Genomic DNA, 24,545 nt, shown 5'->3' with positions numbered 1-24,545 from the left:
GGCCTTTAGTTGTGAACTAGAATTATGTCTATTATTACTATCCTTGCTTTGTGATTGTTTAACTCTCCCTATCTGAAAAAAGAGGCCATGAATCTCCCCTGCTCAAGGGAAGAATGAAATAGAGAAGAGTGGTATCATTCTGTTATTGTCACCAGCTTTTTTATGGGCATCATTTACCCTGTGTGAACCTTGATTTCCTCACCTGTACAATGAATATGGAATAGGAAATTGTTTTGGACTAACACAGAAATCATATCCAGACTTTAGCACCTGCTCCTGACAAGCATAGTCCTGGAGTAGTTTTTATCCACTTACGAGACCTGAGGCATCAAAGAAGATATCTTCTTGATAGAGTCCCAAAGAACATGAAGACTAAACTTGACACACAAAATCTGGCCAGTAAATGTTGTGAAAGAAGCTCTGGTGTGCTTCATGGATGCTATCTCAGATTTCTATAGCAGCTTTTGCCTTAGAAGATTGAAATGCCCATTTCTGTCAATGAGAAATTCGAAGCTCATTTAGAAGGAGTGACTGAGTGAGTAGATACACCCCAGTGCAACCGTAATAATGGTTCTGAGATATATCTCATCTGTGAGATTTAGTTAATCTACCAGTAAACCATGTTAGCAAGGAATAGAAAATGGTATCCTAATTTCTATGGGAAAGCCCACGTTTTTCCTTGTGGCCATTTGATCAGATAACAGGTTTTCACTGCAAATCACAAGAGTTCATATTTTATAGAGGAGTAGGCTTGGCTGGGCATTGGATCTCTAAGGAGTGGGAAATGCATAACATTTTAGGGGCTATTCCCTTGGGACAATGAGGTGCTAATCAGTCCCAAGCCAAGACCCAAGGCTGGAGAGCTTCCAATGCCAAGTTCTTATTGTGAATTGTCTCCTAGGCAGAGGCCCCTAGATCGGCTGTTAGTTCCAGAATTCTAAGAGAATGAAGGTAGCGTCTCTCTGTCCAGCTTTTTTGCTTGATTGTCTGCCGACACCATACAGTAAATCATCATGCTGAAAGAAAGGCAACCTCCCCCTCCCCCTGCTCTTTAAGGCAGGCATCAAAGGGGAAAGTGCTCAGCAGGCCTGGGGAAAGTGATAATTGTTTCTAATGGTCGGTGAAAGAAAGCCTCCTCCCCCTCCTTCTCCCACCCCTCATTGTTATTAGTGTGTAGAAAGGAGGTTGGAGGAAGGGATTGGAGTGCTTTCTCTGTCTCTCTGTCTCTTTGTGTCTCTGTCTTTCTCTGTCTCTGTCTCTCTGTCTCTCTGTCTCTCTGTCTCTCTGTCTCTGTCTCTCTCTGTCTCTCTCTCTCTCTCTCTCTCTCTCTCTCTCTCTCTGTGTGTGTGTGTGTGTGTGTGTGTGTGCTGGATAGTTCATCTGTTAACCCTTGTTTGCCTCTCAAGTTTTCATGTTTAGTGGGTCAGTATGAATTGGGGCTAGAGAAGACTGGGAAAGTGGGCTTGGTGCAAACTACCCTGTGAAAGAGGTCTATGATGAGCGTTGTGCAGTGGGAGGAGCCTGATTCAGGGTGGAATGCTTGAGCTTCATTTGTTCATTGTGTGTGTCAACTGACCTACCCACAGGCATCAAAGAAGATATCTTCTTGATAGACTCCCCAAGAACATGAAAACTAAAACTTGACACACAAAAGGTGGCCAGTAAATGTTGTGAAAGAAGGTCTGGTGTCTTTATAACTTAAATCAAATAAAGTATTTAAATAAGTTTTATGGTAAATTATACCCATTGGACAAAGAGCTATCATCATATATTTCTTCATATCAAGCAAGATTAGTTAAAGTGTGATTTTCCCACATCTGGAATGATCCAGATAACCTGAACCCTTTCTGATACTCTATGGTCATTACCTACATCAGCATCTCTGTACATTGGTCTATGCCTATGGTGACTTGGGCTCCTAGATTGATTGCACCACCATGGGAAAAACCATATCAATTCAGTGACCCAGGCCTAATTAGCCAAGTTGGACGTTGATGAAAAAGTGACTAGCGATTGTCCTTCAAATGTATCCAGGGAGAAGGTGAGGGGCAAACAAGAAACCACACTGTGGGTATATGATGCCAAGCATGTGGGGCAAATTTGGTTGGGACGACTAGCCATAGGGATGGAGGGGAAAAGACCCTGAATCATACAAGTTTTGTGTGGTGAAATGACGAGTGTCTTCCCAAAACCTCAACGTCTTTATCTGTCAAATGGAAAGTCATATGCTTACTCTCCACTGTTATTACTGAGGAGAAATGAGATAACATGAAGGACACCATCCCATCCTATATGCACATAGCATATTTAAAAGTTGATGACTATTCCATCTGGCAGGGCAGGCTTGAGAAGGGAGCAAAGCTGTGTTTATGGACACAGATTCATTTCATCTGAGCAGTGCTGTGTTTGGGATTCCCTGACCCTTTAAGGTTTCAGTCTGGAGTGCTTTCTCCTAACAATCTCTCTCTCATATTTGTCAGGACCCTGAGAACTTGATGTTTGATATCTTGGAGGATATAGCTTGGTTATGGAACTTCAAGCCTGAAGATAAAGTATAATCTAGGGAGAGCTGTTGGAAAACAGGGGCATGGTTATGATTTTGTGTGCACACTTGTAGGCACACAAAAGTTATCAATTTATATCCCTACCTTTCTTCCTCCTTACTTTCTCTCCTGTTTTTCTATGAAGCCTATCACAGGTTCTTCTGGGTAGAAAAAGGAATTTGGAAAGGATAGGTCTAAGGTTTGAGGCACATTTCTTCCCTCCCCTAATTGATAAGGAGGCCTGGGAAAATATAAAATCAAAATTCTTTGAAATCTCATAAAATCTGCCTGTGAAGGAAAATGTCAGAACCTTTGTCCTCCTGTTCTCCCTCAATCTCTATGCAATTGTATACATTGTGTGTGGGTGGAAAATAAACTGGATTTTAAAAAATCCTTTGAAAGCAAGACGTTACTAAGTACTCTTTCTTTTTTTCTTTTCTTTTTTTTTCTTTATTATTTGTTATTCCCTTTCCCGGTTTCCAGGCCAAAATCCCCCTAGCCCCTCCTCCTCCCCTTCTATATGGGTGTTCCCCTCCCCATCCTCCCCCCAATACTGCCCTCCCCCCAACAATCACGTTCACTGGGGGTTCAGTCTTAGCAGGACCAAGGGCTTCCCCTTCCACTGGTGCTCTTACTAGGCTATTCATTGCTACCTATGAGGTTGGAGCCCAGGATCAGTCCATATATAGTCTTTGGGTAGTGGCTTAGTCCCTGGAAGCTCTGGTTGGCTGGCATTGTTGTTCATATGGGGTCTCGAGCCCCTTCAAGCTCTTCCAGTCCTTTCTCTGATTCCTTCAACGGGGGTCCCTGTTCTCAGCTCAGTGGTTTGCTGCTGGCATTCACCTACGTATTTGCTGTATTCTGGCTGTGTCTCTCAGGAGAGATCTACATCCGGTTCCTGTCGGCCTGCACTTCTTTCCTTCATCCATCTTGTCTAATTGGGTGGCTGTATATGTATGGGCCACATGTGGGGCAGGCTCTGAATGGGTGTTCCTTCTGCCTCTGTTTTAATCTTTGCCTCCCTATTCCCTGCCAAGGGTATTCTTGTTCCCCTTTTAAAGAAGGAGGGAAGCATTCGCATATTGATCATCCGTCTTGAGTTTCATGTGTTCTGTGGATCCAGGGTAATTCAAGCATTTGGGCTAATAGCCACTTATCAATGAGTGTATACCATGTATGTTTTTCTGTGATTGGGTTACCTCACACAGGATGATATTTTCCAGTTCCCTCCATTTGCCTATGAATTTCATAAAGTCATTGTTTTTGATAGCTGATTAGTAAGTACTCTTATTGAAAGCAGTTGTCTCCAAATGTGGGGGATTGGGAGGCAGATGCTAGGTGTAGTGGTTGGCATACATGGCATGAATGAAAATCTCCAGGTCTTTCAGCCACAGACTGGTTCTACAGACAGGCACTTCCAGATATCTCCAGGATGGCTGCTGGTCTACAGAATCCACAGAAATAACTATGTATCTTCAAGCTTCTCTCACTATTTCTTCCTCTATAGAATGAGAAAGCATAAATATTTCTAAGGACATCCTGGAATCTCAAGATCTGGCTGATGAACTTCTCTAGGTCACTGGCAACGTGCAATAATAAATACAGAAAGGGAAAAGAAATAAAACAAAAATCAGAAAACATATTGCTAGGATGACTGCAGTAAAACTCTGTACTTCTCTTGTGATTGTCATTGTTAGAAGAGAGAAGGTAACTACAAATTAGCTGTTAGTCTTTGAGTATCACAGACACGAGATCTGTAAGTTCTCAGACATTGACAGGATGGTCACTTGGTCCATTGTGAGGTTTTGTTTGCTTTAGTTAACCCCCTCTTCTATGAAATTCAGTTGGAAGTGGTTGGAAATCTAAAGCTGGCAGCTTGTCAATGCCATTAGGAAGTAAGCAATTGAATCAGTTCTAGGAAGGGACCTCTTCCTTTTTGATCCAGGTTCTTTCTGTTGTTCACAATCCTACAGAACAGACGTGTAAAGACCTGTTTGGTCTGTTGAGACAACTTCTATTTTCTGAGTACCAGGAATAAATAGGAGAAATTCTGAACACATGGTCTATGTGGCTTGGGACTTAAGCTCTATCTGACATAGATATATCCATTCTCTCAATATAACCTCCAAAATGTTAGGCATAGTCAAGTCCTTTTCAAAGCAGCATCTATGGTTTTAGTCTGGATTGGAGTCTTGGCTTTAGCAAAAGCTAGTTGTGACCTTAGGCAAAATGTAGGACTTCAGTTTTCTTGTCTGTACAGGGGGTATACATATTAGTCTCCACCTCTACCTCATATGATTCGGTACTGATAAAGGGTTTGGTTTGGTTTCTTTTTTGTTTCCTCTAAAATAATGTCAAACTCACTAGTAACTCAGGCTACCATTGAGTTGACAAGCATCAGACCTCAGCCTTTTGAATGATGGGATTATAGTAATGCAGCAGTATATTCAAATTTATAGAGTCTGAAAATATTCAAGACTTAGAATAGGTGTCTGTGTATGTCACTACTGCTGCTGTGGCCTTCTATGCTATCTATTATTTCCTAGATATTAAGGAATAAACTGGGATTTATGTGACTATAAAATAAAATAACATTCTCAAGTTAGAGATCATCAGACTTTATAGGGTAAGACTGGGCTCTGAATAACTATAATCTAACTGGACAGGTGCTATAACTAAGCTATGTTCAAAGAGCTTTGTGGACACAGAAGAGATAGCAATTAATTCTGACTGTTGGGTGAGCTCTCAGAAGAGACTTGTTATTCCAGACAGGTTTTAAGGATGCGTAGCATTACACAAAACAAGCAAAGCAGAGACAGGGGTGAGTCTGACCACAGGCAGTATGCATGGAGCCCATGATGCTTGGGAAAAATGAGTCTTCAACTGACATGAAAGTATCATAGTGGACATGGGACTCCTGCATGGTGGGTGAAGAAAACACAGCTGCTGCTGAAACTGCTTTCAAAGCCTTTAGCAGCTACATCTAGGCAAATCTCCTCCCACTGGGCATGGGGTAGACCAGAAGTAGCAGGTGATGTGATTAGTTTTTCTATTTGAAACAGGTGTGTGTGTGTGTGTGTGTGTGTGTGTGTGTGTGTGTGTGTGTGTGTGTGTGTGTGTGACTATAGAGTGACCAAGGATAAAAATAGTGTTCAGCCAAGCCTTTTTCCCGCTAAGGGAAGCTGAAGTTTGTGTCAAACCCAAGCAACAGTTATGTTGTTTTTCTATTAAACTTCACAGTGTAAAGTCAGAGAAATCAGTGTATGCACCCCAGCTCTACACTCAAGTGAGCATGTGATCTTGAAAGCATTGTTCATTGCCTCAGTTTCTTCATGATAAATACTGTATAAGGATTCCAGCCTTGTGAGGAGTAAATGGAACCCTGGGTCGAAAGGATTATTGTGGATGTCTGTAAGCTTCTAGTGCCCTTAGCAAACATTCAATGAAACCACTATCAGCTAAAGATGAAGAAGCTGCCTGTTGGAGAACTATTTCATAGTAATCCATCCAGATGTGGTGCAGTGTGCCTATTGACTAAATAAACACATGTGATGGAGAGTGTAAAGGTTATGCTAAAGGGTAGAGTCTCTTAAAGGTCGTGAGCAGTAGACACTTGTCCCTTAGTTCCTTCAAGTACTATAAAGGAAAGAGGGCAGCTACCTGCACTGAGCTTCCTATAACAGGGGGTATTGTGTACCTCAGAATTCCTGTCTGCTGTGTCTGTCATGCTATTTTAGGAAAAGAAGTTAAAGTCTCATCATCAAAGATTTTTCTTTACACCAACATCAGAATCAAGAGGACCCAGAACGCATGTACTAAAGCTAGAAGATGGAAGCTTGCATTTTCAGGACAACTTTGCCTCCTACCACCTGCATGTCATTGTGCAGGGAATCTCCAATCTCTTGCTTACTGAAGAGAGAATTCTCTCTTAGGGAACTCTTCTAAGCCTAATTAGAAAATTATAAGTAAAAATGCATAGTGATAGGCAAACAGCTCATGGGTAGTATTGTGGATTAGATTCTCAGCAGTGGAAAAAAATAATCAAATGATTACCACACAACACAACACCCACACACAGAGAGAGAGAGAGGGGGGAGAGAGAGAGAGAGAGAGAGAGAGAGAGAGAGAGAGAGAGAGAGAGAGAGAGAGAGAATAAACAGTACAGTCAAGAGAGCGAAAATATGAAGTCATTTTACTCCTTAGAGTAGAAGGCTTCCAGAAGTCTAAATGTGGAAGTGAATTTTCAGTCTGTGATCCAAGAATAATGACAATTCTGTATCCTTGTCAAACCCTGAAAAGACCAGAGTAAGCTTGCTAACCAAATCACACTTGATGTTTGCTTAGTACCAATATTTAAAAATCTCTAAGTAAATTTTATTTAGTACCATATTTATGCATTCATCAATATAACTTTTAGTCACACCTGGTTTCTTTTTTCAATATTTCATTTTATTGCATTAGGAGCCCACCAGATGATCATGCCTCTTGGCAATCTATAATGCATACTATGGGATTTTTAACTACAGGTATGTTGGTAAGCAACAGACCTTTAAGTCTTTTCTTGTTTAACTGAAGTACAAGCCCTCATATGTGCAACTAGTCGTTCCCTTTTCCCCCAACCCTTTGCACCTACCACTGCATCTTTGAGTCTTTTATGTGTCTCATTTGTGTGGAGACTGTGGTATTTATTGTCTGTGACAGACTTATTTATTTGTAATTTTTAAATTACTTTTATTCTTTGACAGTTTCATACAAATACATATTGATATCTGGACATTTAACCTGAATTTCCCTCTTTTATTTCCCCACTTTCTCACTGAACAAGAAAGTCCCATCTTATTTTATATGTTTTCTTTTGTTTCTCATCTAATGTAATGAAGATTACTTGCATGAGTATCAGTGGAAGGTTATTTACTTGAACATGATGACTTGCCAGTGTGATACATAAAAAAATGACACTTTTTCTACCAGCCTCCATAAAATTTCCACAATCCTTTAGTGAGGGGTAGGATCCCACAAGCCTTTTCTCGGCATAAGATAGCAATGTAATGTTCAATATCTAGCATGGAGAAATTATGAAGGTAACCACAGCTGCAGTAAGTTTATAGATCCAATGGCTGTGTCATATCCAGAAGTCAGCTATGCAGCACTTCTCCCCAAATTCTTATTCTTTCTACTCACTCTTCTATGAACCTCAGAGGGGATGCTTAAGATTCCAGTTTAGGTCAGGACATCCAATATTTGTTTCTTCTCTGCATGTTGACCAGTTGTGAGACTCTGAATCAATCATTATTCACTGCAAAAGGGAAGCTTTCACTGAGCAAAACTGAGAACATTACTATTACTAGTGGTATAAACATAAATATTTATAAGGCAATTGGATGTCATTTCAACTTAGCAAAATTACAGTAGTAGTATATCCCGTGGCCTATATGTCATATATATGTCCTACGGTCACAGGAAGTCTCTTCATCCTCTGGCTCTTGACAGGTACAGTAGCAGGCATGAATTCTCGCCTGTGGATAGGCATCTAACTCAGTCATGAAGTGGTTACACCTATAATAGTCGTGCCACTATTGTACCAGGTTTATTTCACTAAGTATTATATCCTCATGGCTCACTTTTTATTGAAGGTAGCGTGGTTTTCTTCTTTTTCAAAGGCGAATAACATTCTATTACATGTCCATATCATGATGTTTTTACACATCCACCTGTTTATAGGCATGCATGTTGTTACATTTCATCCATTAGAAATAATGCTTCAATGAACATAGGAGTGGGAACTGCAAAACAATTGAGCTCCAGAGAAGTGCTACTTTACCTCTCTCTGAAAACGTAAAGCCAGGTTCTCCAGAACATCCTTACTATCGTCCACAACAAAGTCAAAGTTGGAAGATAAGACAACAGGTCTTCTTCATAGTACTGTGACAGGAATGAGTATTACTGTGGTCAGTTACCTGACATCTCCAGAATGAGATAGCCAGTGACAGCCACAATCATTAAACTTTGCTCTGTAAGATTAGAAAGTCAGAGGAAGAACAGAAGGGCTCCTCATTAGATTTCAGAGATGTAAAAGTTGGGTTGGGCTTGGAATATTGAGAAAGACTGAAAAGCACATAGATCCAGTCATACTTTGGGAAATGGAGGCATGGTGAAGATGAGTGAGAACAGAGATGCTTAGAATGGTGGTAGAGATGATTTAAGAGTCTGTGATGGTGTGGAATGTATGTGTACTCCACCAATTTATTCACTAAAATTGTGTTCAGTAATCTTTGTATAGTAGGACTTGCTTTTCTTCTTGAAGGAGCCAAATAAAAGTGCATGGATAAAAAGAAAATATTCCCATAGCTTCAGTGTTCAACCTTGTGCTTCCACAGGGTTCTCTGTTGTTCAGCACAGGTGAGCCCAACATGCCCATATCTGTGCTCTTCAGTTTAGGTTGCTAAACAGGTAAGTTTGAGCAGTGCCCATAAAAACGGGAGGCCCTGAAGAATTTGAGTCTCCTTTTCTCTCCACCCTCCCAGGAACAAATGATTTCAAGATCAACTGAGCACTTTGGGTAAAATTCAACTGGTTTTGTTTGTTCCTTTCTGATTTAGTTTGAGTGTCCTGATTGGGATTACAGCCAGTCTGACAGAAACACACAACAAAACAAGAGAACAAAATAACAACACCATGTTCCACTAAGAACCTGTCTAGCCCTGATAAAGCTGAAGAGAGAAGAGGAAATCATGCTTAAGTAATAAGAAGGTTTTGTTCATGTTGGCCAGTTCTCTGAGCATGGATGCTTTAGATGCAGAGATAAGACCCCCAGCTCGAAGCTCAGAGTTCTGCTCCACCACACTCTGTGGGGAGACAGGCAGCTAAGAATGCAAGGAGAGTGCATTCCAAATGATAGCTGGCCAGGCTTTGAAATGCCGTAGATGGTTTGTGCAAAGTCTCATGCTGCTCTAAGTCACAGCACAGTTTACCAGCTGCTCTGCCTAAGCTGCTCCCAGTTGTTTTGAGAAAAATAAAAAAGCTGAAAAACTGTCTACTAGACTGTGAAACTGACTATGTTTCATCCTCAGCATCTGTGTCTAATTTTGCACAAAGGGATAGGTGATTCTTGGCACCTTTGTACTTTCTAAAAATCCCCTGTGATATTTAAGAAACCAATATTGCATTCCCAGGTCTCACCGACTCTCAGACCCAGCAAGGAATTTTGGCAATTGATGGTTTTGATACTTTTTGATGTTTATGAAACAATTAAGTCATTTTCTTGCATGAAATATTATAAGGCAGTAGAAGACAAAAGGTTCACTCAGTTGATATTAAGTTGACATCCAATCTAACACCAAGTGTTGAGAATCATTGATTAGACACCTTTGTGTCTATGGCGTATCCATTATTCAAATGCACAAGATCTAGAGAAGTCCATAGAGGCAGGACCTAATTCTCCCTCTGTTTTTGAGCCAACATTCACTAGAAGTAGGTCTACTTAGTCTAAAGTCTGCTACTGAACTTCTGGGTGATATTTGATGTTTGTTAATGTTGTGTAAGTGGTTTATCTTCCTCTGAGATTTCCAAAATGAATTGATGGGGATAGTAACACGAGGGCAAGCCAAGTGTAGTGTGCACATGGCTTTCTGCATTTTCTTTGCAACCTCAAATATGAACTTACTCCATGATTTTTAGTAAAACATAGAATCACTTACTGCCTATCACTATTACAGTTCAAGATGTGTTTTGTCTGAACATTGTTTAATGTGTCATTTCTGTAAATGGAACAGATACTTGACACTTTCTTCTTATTTTTTTATTTAGTTACTTTGTTCTTTGTTAATTTTATACATGTATATAATGTATTCAGATTACTCTTTTTTTAGACCAAAACATTTTTTATTGGGAGTCAGATGCTATATGAACATATGTGGTTACAACAGCTTATCAGCATAAGTGTAAAGAACAGAAACAATGCCTAAATTTATTAATTAGAGACTGAATAGTCAGCATGAGAAATACATTTCTTTCAGTAAAATTCATTACAATTCAGATTACTCTTAACCCTGAATCTCTTATATTCCTCCTCCACCATCAACTATCACTCTTTCCTATGTACTCTTGTCTCATATTCATATCTTTGGTTTTGTGATCCTCAACTTAACCAGGGTTGACTATATGACTACATCTATGAGCCATTTGAACTGTCCATTGGTACCTGGTGGTTCCACCAGTGGGTATGTTAACTGAACGCAAGGACCATACTTACCTCAGAACTTACTAATGGCCAATATGTTATCAAAGAGCAGTAGAGAGTAATGAGCTCTTCCTTCCATAACAGACTGTTGAAAGACCTAATCAGGTGTACATCCAGTGCAGGTATCCAAAGCTGCTGAGAATTCAAAATTGACAATTGCAGTTTGCAGCTATTCTGCCTGTCTTGGGCGCTCACATTTTTTTCTACTTCCACTTCTGTATGTTCCCTGAGCCTTAGGAGTTGTGTGGTATAAAAATCTTCTTTAGAGATGAGCAATCAACCAAAGACTTGACATTTTCTGAGAACTATCCCAAGATATGATGGAAAGAGGGACACTCGGAACTGAGCATGTGCATAGGTGGGATTCTTGGCGTATTAAAAGAAGGTTTGGTGATGCTCAGGTAAAGATGGGTTAGGTTTTTCAGAAGAACCTGACTTAGTCCAGTCCTAAAGCACAGTGTTAAAGGGAGTTAATACCAATAGTTTTACATCTATTTCCATGGCTTTATAAGCTAATATTTTGGTGATTGTATTCATTGGGTTTGAAAAAACAAGGAACATCTATGCTACATAATCCAGGCTGGCTTTGAACCCTGTGCCTCAACTGGTCTTACTTCAGATTTCTAACTAGCTATAATTACAAGTGGTAAGCAAGGACTAAAGAGTTTTATATCCTTTTAATTCATAATCTAAATGAAATAATGTAAACAAATCAGTGATGTTTGTCAAGTATATGCATTGTAACTGGTGTGCGCAGTACCTAAATTGATTCTTGTGTGTATCTCGTCTTGCTTGCTTCTTTCTTCTTTCTGTAATAATCCACTGCACATAAGATTCCACACATTTTCCTCCACTTCCTTGACACCATTGCAGCTGACACCTTAGCATTCAATGCATGTTTTCTCCTGATGTGTGCAATCCATACTAACCTCTGGTCACATACAGAGCTTTTAATGTATGGTTTTAACAAATATGTTAGAATGAGCTTAGACATTTACGTGTCATTTCTCCTTTTCACTGATTGTTGCCATGGGTCCATGTTGGTGTCATCCAATTCACCACTAATTTTTCATTTTGTTTGATCTGGGCGCACATGAATCTAGTGAATTCATTTTAATATTCTTTTGCTCTGTGTAATTCAACCGTAAGAATATTTCTCACTTTTGCATTCCTGTCCCCAAAAGTTGAACACCAAGACTATCTCCAGATATGCATGCATATATGTACATATATTAAAGAACTGGACATATTTGATTAAGAACTATTTATTTTTCTCTTTGTTTTGTTTATTATGTGTGTGCGGTTTAGTTTGATTGACATTAGATTGTCTTGCTGTTTATTCTTAGAGCTTTTAAGATCTTCTGAACTTTATAGGTCTGCTTTACTTCTCCAATAACTAGACTATGACCTGGAGGTGTAAAATAGTAGGCCCAAGAGCACACGGAAGTTTTGTGAGAAGAGTCACATTGCAGATCAGAGGAAAAGCGTTAATTCAGGATAATTCTGCCAAACATCTGGCCAATCTCAACAGCTCCATTTTTCACCCCTTTCCTCACACTGAACTTGGTCAGTTTGCACACATGTGAGGGATTACTTGATTGATATTTTGATGCTATGTCTGCTCTCCACCTTAATTTTATGTAGATTGTGCTCCCTAGTTCTTGATACATAGTTTTTAGTACTTAACATTTGAATGAATCAGATAACTTGGTAAATGGAATGACAGTTGGATACATGAGAAACTCCAGTAATTAAAAGAAAAAACATGCCCATGCATGCATTCTTCTTGATAATTGTAACACTTTAATATTAACATCATTGGAAGAAAGAGGGCAGTGGGATGTAGGGAAGAGGGAGGAAGAAGAAGGAGAGGAAGGATTCCATGGAGTTGATTTTTCATGATAGCATAGAAACCAGAGTTCATACTCTCAGTACTTTTCTGTCACTGTGAAGCTATGAGCCCAATTTTATGGTCACAATACACCACATGGCTTTGAGAATTCAGTAAGAGCAATCTCACAACACTCATCTTCACAGCTTTCCTCGAGCTTTCTGATCGCTGGGTAATTTATAACAACTTAGGACTCTGTCTGTTTTCTTTTGAACCTTCCCTTCTATTTCTTCTTACAATGCCTTCCAGGACCAGATTCAATGTCAACTCCTTCAGGATTTGTTCCCATGAGAATGTCACTGTCATTCTGCCACTGAAATATGTCATGTGTCCTTTCTTTTCCAGCATTGGGGATTATTTCAACAATAGAGTGTGAATTTCTGGAGTAGCTTCAATCTATTCACTCCTGCTTTCTATTCCACTACCAACCAAGCACATGAATGCTAGAGGTTCATTAACTTTAGCTGAATTCTCAGCACCCTTGAAACATCTTTTCCTCCATCTTTTGCCAGGTGTGTCGAACCAAGGTGATAGATCTCAGTGAAGGCATTTCCCAGCATGCTTGGTATCCTTGCACCATCAATTACCCATACTATCAGCTGCCTCAGACCACATTCTGGCTCCAGGTAAGAGCTCTCCTGATTTTGAGAGGCGTGATGTATAGGTCTTGCTTCAAGGATGTACTAACCACTCTAATGACTTTTTCCTCAAGATGTTCTTTCCACCCTCCAAGACTGTGAATTTGTAAAGACAGGAAACTGAAACATATTCATGGGATGCCTTCTACAACCAAATCCCATAATTGCTCGTAGGATGCCTCATTGAATGTTTATATTGCAGAGAATTTGAAATCTGCCTATTACTTATTATTCAAAGTTCTAAAATCATAATCTTTTTCTTCATGGAGTCTACACTGACCCAGAGAAAGAAGTGAACATTGGCCTCTTTGTAGCTTTGTATATGCTTGGTCACTCACTAAACAATAACCTTCTCCTGGTGTTTCACATCTTTGTGTGGTTTCACCTTCTTGGGTACAGACTGTGAACTGTGTTTATTTTTTATTTATGTGTCATTGACATACTTTAAGCCCCATGGTTCACAGAATTTTCAGGACCATGCCTTATTTGGCTTTATCATGTTGGGACCTAGTAGACAGAAGAGTGGAGATAAGTGATGGGTAATAAACCTACAATGTGTTTGATGTCCATGTGAAATTTCACTATGTACTATCCTTGTGCTAGACACTATATTCCCTTTGTCTTAATAGAACTTCACAGTGACCCTATGAGCCACTTCCTTTAATCAACTATGAAGGAACTAAGTTAGGCTCAGAATGTTCCAGGCATCTACCAGAATCACAAAAAAGCAGGAAAAAAGCTTAGTCTGAAGCAAGGTTTCTGGCCTGGGCTCTGCACTGGAATCCTCTGCCTCCTCCTTTCCCAGTGAGAGAAAAAGTTGAAAAAAAATCAAGATTCTCCTTTGCTTCACTCTAGTACGATAGGTTATTTTTACCATGTGGCTGAGTAAATGAATGACTATATCATGTCTTCTCTATTTCAGACATATTTCTCTCAGCCAATGGTGGCTGCAGCTGTTATTATTCACCTGGTGACTGATGGGACATACTATGGGGACCAAAAGCAAGAGACCATCAGTGTTCAGTTGCTTGATACCAAAGATCAAAGCCACGATTTAGGCAAGCATGCTATAGTGGGCTTGGTTCATCACTGGGTTCCTCTTCCTATGTGCAGTTACCCCCACCCCCACTTCAAGAAAGATCTTCTTTCCCTTCATTTCTTTGACTCTTTTCTATTTGGAATCACTTTAATCAACAGTTCTTTGTGTATCCAAATTGGGCAAATATAAAGATAATGATTCAGTGACAAAACTTGAACTTCATTGGCTTGCCTCATTACGTGTCTTTAAACGTAGGCATCCAGAGAATCCTCAAAGGACTCTGAGGAGGAGACTAAGCAAGCCCATTTCCCCACCATATGTCATCATTTAAAAACAATTGCAAAACAATAGGAGAACATAGGACACAGCAAACTGGAACTGAGAGAAATCAGGTTTTAGAATCATATCTCTAGATGTCTTGGAAAATCTCAATAATGGTTGTGTATTTGGCATATTTTCCAAGGGATATACATGTGGACACAGATAATAGAAAACTTTCAATTAGCTTTGGGGTTTGAGAAGTAAGTGAGAGGACAGGTCCTGCTTACTGTGGAGCAAGGTCATGAGAGGTATTCACTTGTCCTCTGGAGGTTGCTGCAAACATCTGAGCAAACAGTGACAACTTTTACCAGCTGGAAGGAAATCCAGTTCAACATGACTCAGTGCACAGTGTTGGTTCAGTCTTCTTGTGTCTGACATCAAGCACTTTATTTAGGTGTATTTAAGTACTGTACAATTTGGATTAAAAAGTTTCCTTGTGTAACACAATCCCCTCTGTGCAATCACATGGAATCCTTTCTCAAACAAATGTTACTTCTTCAATGAAGCTAGGTTCTGGAGATGGGCTACATGTATTATCTTATGGGTCTAGGAGAGGACATGCTGTGCCCTCAGTCAAACAAATAGTATAGTCATTCAGGTTATTAGCCACCTCTGACCCTGGTTGTGGGAGTTTTGGGGAGCTAGGAATGAACTGACCACAGAGATGGCACAAAAATTACCTAGGCTATTAGCAGCCTTCATTCCCAGCCTTCGGATGTAGAACAGGTTACATGTCTCTTCCTTTGAACAGACAACACTGCATGTTTAACATTTTCTGCTTTCCCTAGTGGTATCTGTGAGGTCTAGGTCCTTTGTGCTCCTGACATTGTACCATCTAAGCACATTTATTTTTGTCTTTGTATGAACAGAGGAATGACTCTAAAATTAAGATTCAAAGTTTGAATCCCATATTTATTGTTAACTCACTTTGAAAAGGCGAACAATTTTATTGACACCATAGCACCTTACAAAAAGCCTGGTGTTCTTGGATTGCATTGAGAGATGTACCATGTGGTTAGAGGGGACATTAGCTGTCACTACTATGACCACTCCTAGTGTAAAAGTTGGCACCACGTCCTCGTCTCATTAAGAATATTGTTACACATTGCTCTAGCCATCAATTCTGAAGAACTTTGGGCATTTATTGCAAGTGTTTGGAATTCTGGGTGAGGCTTGGATTGGCACTTCAAAGCCGTGTGCACATCATTGTGTAGGAGAACCCATTTCAAAACTCTGAAGGAGCAAGCAGACAAAGGGTCACTTCTGGGTCAAATGAAAGCCAAAGAAGCAAAAAGAACTTTGTTGTTTTGTTTACATGTTTATTTATTTAGTAGTTTTAAAGGCAAAGGGAAAACATATCTTGAAGAAAGAGAAAGAAAAATCCCTTAGGACTTCTCTGGATTCCTGGGAAATTTCCCAAACTTACAAGCAAATATTTTCATAGTTATCCTGGCACTGCATAGGGTGAGGAGCAGACAGTGGAAATGTCAGGCTTGCCAGAAGGTCGTTGGATCCCATTGTTGTTATCTAAGGCTTTGACGGTTTCCTCTCTCTTCCCACCGGATCGTCCTGTTCTCTGCCTCCAGACTACTGAGCAGAGGCTTAGTGTCATTGAGAGTGTAAAGCAGAAAAAGGACACCTGATGGGCCCAGGACTTCCTTCTCCCACAAGGAGAACTCTCCCATCTGTCAGCACATGGTCAAGACCATGCTACTTTTACAATGTAGAAATGAAGGTTTAAGAACTTGCTAGAATTCTGTCACCAACAAGTAACTAAACACTGAAGCCCGCTTTTGACCTCCTCACTCTATCCCACTTGCCCAATCCTCTCCTTACTCTGTGCAAACCATGTGTCTTTTCTCTGTGCTACCATCCCTCCCTTCTTAACCCCGAGGAAAGGAACAATAAAACATGAAAGACTTGTCTGAGCCAAATTTGAGTTCTACTTGTATTTGGTGCTGCAACCATGCTGTGCTTGTCTGTGCACCCCGGTTTCCATCCTTGAAGATCGGGCAGAGGTCCTTCCCACCCAGGGTTGCTCACAGGCCTGCTGATGAGCGTTAACAGTGAGCTTCTTACTCTGAGAAGGGCTTGCTCTTATGAATTATTTCTCCAATCTTTGAGAGCCCAGGCAAGCAGCATGAACACAGAAGGCTCAAACCTTCAAGTCCTGAAGCAACGTGGGAGGGAGGGAGAGCCATAGATGCTTGGCTGAGGGTGGCCGTTTGGGGGAGGGAGAGACTGTGGGCATTAGGTGAAGGAAAGCTTAGGGGCCAGGGAGGCAGGGGGATTGGAAAGATTTGGAAGCAAGAAAAAAGGCAGACAAAGAAACTTTCAATCAAACTCAAAATCCTCCTTGGCCGCCCAATGGTGCTTTTGTGGAGTGACATGAAAGGGTCTGGGGGCTTCGGGAAGGGCCTGTTGGGGAGGGCGTGACTGGCCTTGAGTAATGAGCCTGGCCCCTCGGCCCTCTGTCTCCCCTGACAGGCCTCCATGTCTTGAGCTGCAGAAACAATCCCCTGATTATCCCTGTGGTCCATGACCTCAGCCAGCCCTTCTACCACAGCCAGGCGGTACATGTGAGCTTCAGTTCGCCCCTGGTCGCCATCTCGGGGGTGGCCCTCCGCTCCTTCGACAACTTTGACCCCGTCACCCTGAGCAGCTGCCAGAGAGGAGAGACCTACAGCCCTGCTGAGCAGAGGTAAGCGACCAGGGCCTCCTTACCCTGGATCATTTGTAGTAAGTGGAGAGAGAGAGTCTGAACAGCCACTGCTGCTGCTGCTGTTAATTTCTACCTGTTCCTTCAGTTTCCATTCTCTGACTTCTGGTCAGCTTGTCCTTCAAGATAGAGAGAACCAAAAGTCCTTGAATGTTGGAGTCAATTACTATAAAGTAGAAAGGACCCCTCCTTTCACCTGTCCTGCAACTACTGAAATGATGGCAGGATAGAAAGTGAACTCGAAATAGCAATTTTCTGCTCTAGGCTGCAACATCCCCCTCTGAACAAAGACAGGGCAGGTATATCAGTTCTTGGTTCTTAGTATCTATTTTGATGGTGGAGACTTGGCAGGTGACGTGATCCTCCCCAATTGAGGATGATGTGACTACCATTTGTTTCATCCCAGTTCACTGTGTATTTTAATGAGTGAAATCCCCACATGTTCTGTGGGCCTAGTTCCTGATATTTCCCCAGAGGTGGAAGAGTTTGTGTTTTCACTGAGTCACATTTATGATCTGTTATCTGTTAATACTGTTTAATTCTTGCCACAAGAGGACATTATTTATTTGGAAGAAGGAATTTGGGGAAAATGCTAATCTTGGGCTTTAATGTCCACATTATTGATTCTCAGATGTATGTCCTTCCATGAGTCCTTTCACTTTTCAGACTCTCGGTTTCCTATTTAGGAAGATGTAGGTGATGACATCTACCCATACGGGTAATCGTGAGGCTGAAGTACTATAGTGTAGGTGAAAGTGACCTTGCATGACATTCACTGGACAAAGTTAATGTAACAGTGAGGACTGTTACCCACTGTCACCTTCCAACCACAATGGTGGTACCTCTGTGCACACAAAGCTGTCTATTGCTCTTAAAAGTCAGAAGTGGAAGAAACCTCAGAGATAATCTAGGGCTAAGAACATATTCAAACTTAGTGTCACCATGTAGGATTCTGGGGACCTGCAACAGGAAATGTTCCAGAGTTACTGAGTGTCTCTCATGCCTGTTTAATAAGATCCAGAGGGAGAGCTGGCATTTTGGTGGGCTCTGAAGAGTGAAGCCCCTCTGTGTGGCAATTCTGCCCTATCCTGTACACCTGGGGGCAGAGGAAGGGAAGAGGACTGGTGATGGGAGGGGGACATTAGCCTTTCCCACGCCCCTGTTCCCACAGAGGACACAAAAGGTAGTTGCAAAATCCACATTGTTTTGCACCCACAGTCTCTCCAGCTTCTGTTGTGCAAAATGTGTCGCAATCACTGTGATGGAAGAGCTCCTTAAATACCCTTCATTGTCATATTTCGTCCTCACAGCACTTCTCTATCCCCAGCTCTCCAGTCTCTATAAAAATAAGTTAATTCTCTGAACCCAGGAAAACAACGTCGATAGAAAATGCAAATCCATTGCATCTTTTCCACAGTGTGTTCCCAACTTCGGATATTTGTCTGTACCATCCACAAGCTGACCAAAGCCAGCACTGACTCCTCGAAGCTCTAAACTAATGATTCCTGTGTGCTGAACAGTGTTTACATTCTGAAACCAGTCAGTTGATATATGATTACGTAGTTCTTTAGTGGTAGAGAACCATGGATCTGAGACAAAACATTATCCTGTCTGTTTCATGTGACTGTGGACTGTATTCAACCCCTTCTTTGAGCCTGCATTTCTCCTTAAGAGATGCTGATGAATAGTATATTATCTGTGGCTCTTTCCAGGTTTTGCAGTCTGCAATTCCAAGAGCTAGGAAAAGTAAGAAGAGAGAGGGAAAAACAAACTTCTCTTAAGTCCATAATAACTGCATTACCTTATTTCATTCCTAAGCCTGATTTGACTCAGAGAAACAGTCGGTGAGTCCATGAAGAGTAGGCAGTAAGAGGGATGACCCCTGCCCAATGTATGAAGAACATGAATGGGATAAGAGGAATCTTCAGGACTTGTCATTCACCCTTCTAGTTAAGGGATGCAGAGGCAGCCAGGAAGGCTTTGGCTGACTGGGCCCTGCACTTGGACCAGGCTGCACAGAAGGCTGAGGCTGCAAAGCTACAGGATCCTTCTGAATGCCCCACTGGGGAAAGGACAGCAGCTGTTCTTGGGGAGCTGCAGAGGCATTGACAAAAACAGGCAGGACTCTACAATCATGCAAATGTAGTAAAACAACCCAGAAGACAAGAAAAATAAACAACAACGTGGTGAAAGGACTGCGATATGGTCCTTCATTCTTGAAATCGGCAAATCGTAGAGGTCAACGTCATTGCTTTTTACCACAGAGACTCCAGTCAGCTCTCCTTTGACCTTTCCACTTTACTCTAGGCTGTTTTTCTGGCAGAAAAGGGCAGTTTTCCTTCCCTCCCAGATGCTTTTCTCTCCTCCCTCCAGCTCTTCCTCTTCTCCCTCCCACTTTCATCCCCAGGGAACCCTATGAGATCCATTGAGCTACCTTGAGAGAAGTAATGTAGTAAGAACCACAGATTTTATAGCAAAATCAGCGTAGAAGATGTTTTCTGACCTAGATTCAAGGATTCTTAGCATCTGAGCAGTATTGTGCATGGATTACAGCTCTCCTCCACCAATAGGATCAGATTTCAAGTTAGAGGTCCAGTTGTAGAATTCAGCTGTACCTAGTTGGAGAATGATGCACAAATGGGAGATCACAGGGGTGGAGTGGAAAGCTAAAAGGCTTCTTTAAGGAAAAAGACTGTAGTCATGGTAAGACGCCTGTGTCTGTCTTTGTATAGTACATCTCCTTTCCTTTCTTTTTTATTCTCCTACACTGTTCACACACACACACACACACACACACACACACACACACACACACACACACACACACACACACACACATCTGCCCGGTCCATCCATCCATCCATCCATGCACTCTGTGGTTCTTAACACAAATCAAACACTATATTATAAATTTCAGTAGCCTAAGTATTTAAAGTTATTTCCACTTCTCCCTTTCCTTGTCCTCTCTCCTTCCTTCCCTGTTACCTTCTTCCACCTCTTTTATTTTCTTATTCTCTTCCTCCTCTACTTCCAATGTTTTCCTTTCCACATGTTACCACCTCTCTAGAGGTGGTACCTAACTTTGTAGAAGGCTCTTTGCTAGATACAAGTTCTTCATGTGTCTGTGATGAACTCTTTTCAGTTGGGGAGAAGAGGACCTAGGATAGAGAAAAATGCTCCTGGAGTATACACTTCCAGGACCCCAAGTGTATAATACCTTATGCAGTAACAGGAATCCATATATAGCATTTCAAACTCAGGTTGAAGGTACTCATGGCCATATGGAACTATCTAATACATCATACTGAGTCCACAGGCCTCTGTTTACAGGGAAACCAGACTTAAAATAACCCTGCTTCTGTAGCCAGACACTGGTCAAGGGGCAGCTGTCAGTTCACCCTGAATTTTAGTAGTCTGTCTACATACCATGTGGGGGTCACTGAGCTTCAATCTCTTAGTCTTCACTGGTCTCCATACCCTAGCACCATTAAACTGCTGGGTTGTAAATGTTTTACTATCACTTGCCCTTGACCCCAATTTCTGTGAATGAAAAGGAAGTCCTATCAGGCTAACTTGTTTCTGTCTCTCTCAATGTCCTGAAGAGTTGGTGCCTAGGTTGCATTTCCTCTCATTTTCCAGTTTTGACCATATGGCCCTCCATCTGTTGTTGTGGTGGTGGTGACTGCCATTTAATGGCATAATATTGGCTAAGCAGAAGGCCATAGGACTTAAGGGAGGACTTAAAGAACAGAGCCAGGAGTAAAGTCCTTTCCAGCCCTCCAATATCAGTTTTGTCCTGGCTGGTAGATTTGCCTAGGTGTCAGCCATGAGGTGTGGGATTTCCATTTCAATTCTCTATGGGGGAGGAAGGGAAGCTAAAAAAAATGCTGAGGTATTGCAAATGGTTCTGTCCTCATGAAGATCTCGAACGTGTAAGTAGATAGATACAGGGGCGTTTGGCCACATGGAGAGAGAGAGAGAGAGAGAGAGAGAGAGAGAGAGAGAGAGAGAGAGAGAGAGAGAGAGAGGGGAAAAGAGAGGAAAAGAGAGAAAAAAGGAAGAAAAAGATCACCTTTGCCCCTCAATATGAGAACTTGGTACATTCGCTCTTTCAGCCACGCACAACCATATTCTTCCTTCTGACAACTTTCTTTAGCTCCTTCTTTTTTATTGACCGTCCATCACTAGTCTTGAGTTCCCCTTTTAAAATCAGAGCCTTTTGTTTCATCGTCCTTCGTTTTGTATTTTAGAAATGAATCACAGCTGTATTGAGGTGGGGTATGTGAGACATTCAGCCATCATTCTTCTGCAGTGTGGCACACAACCTTTTCTAAAGAGTGGATAGAACTGGAAAGAACTAGGGCCGAGGGAACACAGTGGCCGATGTCTATTGGAACTCTGTCCAGGCTAAAATGCTACTTTGGGCACGCAATCCCAAATGTGTATTCTCAAACGGGAACAATATCAGTCCCTCCAGGAGTCCCTGTGCAGTTGCAGAGAAGGGGTTATAGTGAGACTCAGTGGCTAGCCCATGGCATTTCTTACTTTGTTTCCTCTTCTCCCTTTGTTATTTGCAAGTCTGCAAGCCAGGTGGAGACAGATGCTTTACTTCCAAAGTGCATTCTAAGAAGATACTAGTCCTAAGAATTGCCCCATAATAGAAGGGATATTAGATTTTGGAAAATAAACCCTCCTTTAGGCCATTCTGAACATCGAAATGAATCAGAAGATTCAACATTCTAACAAAATCTAGAACGTTTCGCATGTGTGTCATGAACACTTTCAGCATCAAACTACCTTTTCATAGAGGTCACCTAAGACCATCGAAAACATTAATATTTATTATTCATAAAAGTAGTGAATTAAAGTTATGAGGTAGCAATGAAAATACTTTTTATGGTTTTGGAATCACAGCAACATGAGGAACTATAGTTGAGGGTCGCAGCATTGGGAAGGTTGAGAACGCTATTCTGGAATGAAGAAATCTCACTGATCTCATTAGTTCACTACTATCTACTCCTGTCTAAAATATAGAACCCTTTAATAAGGAGGTTCCCAAAAGTAGGGGATATTTTCTTTATATAGCAAAAAGGGACAGAACAGAAAAGCCATCTTGTTGTGGAGTTCCAGAGCTTCTAAAGCATTTATTCAGTACTAATGTTCCTAGTATACCAAGCTATATCCCATCGTGGTTCTACATATCTCCTCTCCACTTTGCCTGGATCCCTGTGTCCCAAAACTTTGTAAAGTTCATCCTTACATTTCATCCAGTTCTTACTCAGATTTTTCCTTCCTTATAGATCCTTCCATTAAAATTCATCCTGATCCCACCCCCTACACCCCAAACAATGGCTCAGTATAATTTCTCTTTGGTCTTAATGGACTTACTGTATATATGACTGTGTGAATTTGTGTAGGCACTTAAGTACATGAACTTCCTCTTCAATACACAGGGTAATAGACACCTGATGTAGTCTCCTAACAGTACCTTACCCAGTGAGATGCCAAGGTAGCGTCTATTAAATGAATGAATGGATGGCAGTTCATTTGGTGATAACTCTGAGAGATAAATCAGGCTACTTCTGCCAATGTCTAGGTTAGGAGACTAGGGTGCTGCTCAACTTTTCACATTGAGCATGTGATAAATTACTGAGTTGTACCTTGAGCTTAAACATTCCTCACTCCTACACTCTCTTTCATTCTATGAAATTAAGTATTGCAGTTTTTCCTTGACTACTAAAAAAACCATGGCAAGCCCAAAGCAGGGAACAGGTGGTGGTTCTCCTTTAATTGCCCTAGGATGCTTTCCTTCTGAGTCCTGATAGGATGGAAACCCAGGGGCCTTCTGAGAGTACAGAGTCCGAATGTCTGAATGATAAGGCAGAGGGCAGAGAGACAAGTTGGGAGCTCCCAGCTTACAGACTAAGCTGTTCTCTTCATGTGGCTCTTTTTCCCAGCATTTGAACAATGTGAGCAGTGCACTGCTTGTTGTCAAAGCACATATGCTGACTCCACAGTCACAGCCTCTCCTAGATCTTCACGTCAGTACAGCATGATGTTATCATAACAGCTCAACACAATGCCAACTTATTCGGAAGTTTGTAGGGGTGTGAGGAGACAACAAAGCTACATCAAGAGGGTCTGAGCCACATATGAAATTATTGACCTTGACTATTTTAAAGACTAGATTTGCTCATAAAATGTGTTATAGGTTTTCACTTCCACAAAAATCTCCTGCTCTGTTCCTCACCAGATAAGTTGAGTAGTTGAGAAGATTAATATCCAGATCCTCACTCCCTCCTAAAACCAAAATACTGGTGAGGCTCACCACGACACCACGAAAGTTCAGAGCATCCTTATGAAGATGTTCCTGGCCAAACTCTTTTATATATATTTATCCAAAAAATATGAAAACAAATTCCAGGCATAGTAGTGCATACATTCAATTAGTGCACTTGGGAAGCAAGGGAAGATGAATCTCTGTGTGCTTGAGGCTAGGCCGAACTCCATATTGAGCTCCAGGACAGTGAGAGCTACAGACAGAGACCTTGTCTTGAAGCCCCTCTAAACACACAAACACTAAAAAATAAAAATAAAAACAAACAAACCAACAAATAAAAACCAGGAAAACCAAAGACTGGATGATCTGGATGCAAATCTAGCCACCTGTGTAGCCCTATAACCTATAACCAAGGTTTTAGGGTGAACATGAATATAGAAATTTTTTTACACCGTGGATTTTGCTGCTGAAAAGGAAATTTCAACTACTGTAAAAGTTTCAAGCCATTGATGGTGCTATGGCCAGTAGCTCCTCTCTATTTAGTCAACATCTGGGTACAAGCCATTTTTCTTCATAATGCAAAGCATAACAGTATATAACAGGCATTGTCCCTATACAAAGTCATGTTCTTGTTCAGACCCTAGGGTAAAGTTTGCTATGAAGACCTAAGGGTCACGCATAGGTATCAGAATGTAAGCAAGTGATTTATTCTTGCCAAGCTCCAATCTTTCCAACAATAAACCAAATAACCCATAGTTCACAGGGTTATCGCAAGGATGAAGTGAACTCAATTAGATATGCTCTCCGTGATTAATTACTAATGGTCTTGAGTGCCTGTGTACCTATTGCTTAATGGGAAAGGCTATCAAAGCTCA

The 24,545-nt window shown here is 41.2% G+C and overlaps 1 protein-coding gene across 1 annotated transcript in view; it reads left to right on the top strand.

The window, feature by feature from the left end:
* Pappa (pappalysin 1) overlaps positions 1 to 24,545 on the top strand; it is a 188,462-nt gene that overhangs the window by 115,999 nt on the left and 47,918 nt on the right. The window contains 3 exon segments of the mRNA XM_032902919.1: positions 13,186 to 13,299; positions 14,234 to 14,369; positions 17,159 to 17,372. Of these exon segments, the coding sequence (XP_032758810.1) occupies positions 13,186 to 13,299; positions 14,234 to 14,369; positions 17,159 to 17,372 (464 nt within the window).

This window comes from Rattus rattus, chromosome 1, assembly GCF_011064425.1.
Source record: "Rattus rattus isolate New Zealand chromosome 1, Rrattus_CSIRO_v1, whole genome shotgun sequence".
Classification (NCBI taxonomy): domain Eukaryota; kingdom Metazoa; phylum Chordata; class Mammalia; order Rodentia; family Muridae; genus Rattus; species Rattus rattus.
This window is presented reverse-complemented; position numbering and strand designations above follow the sequence as displayed.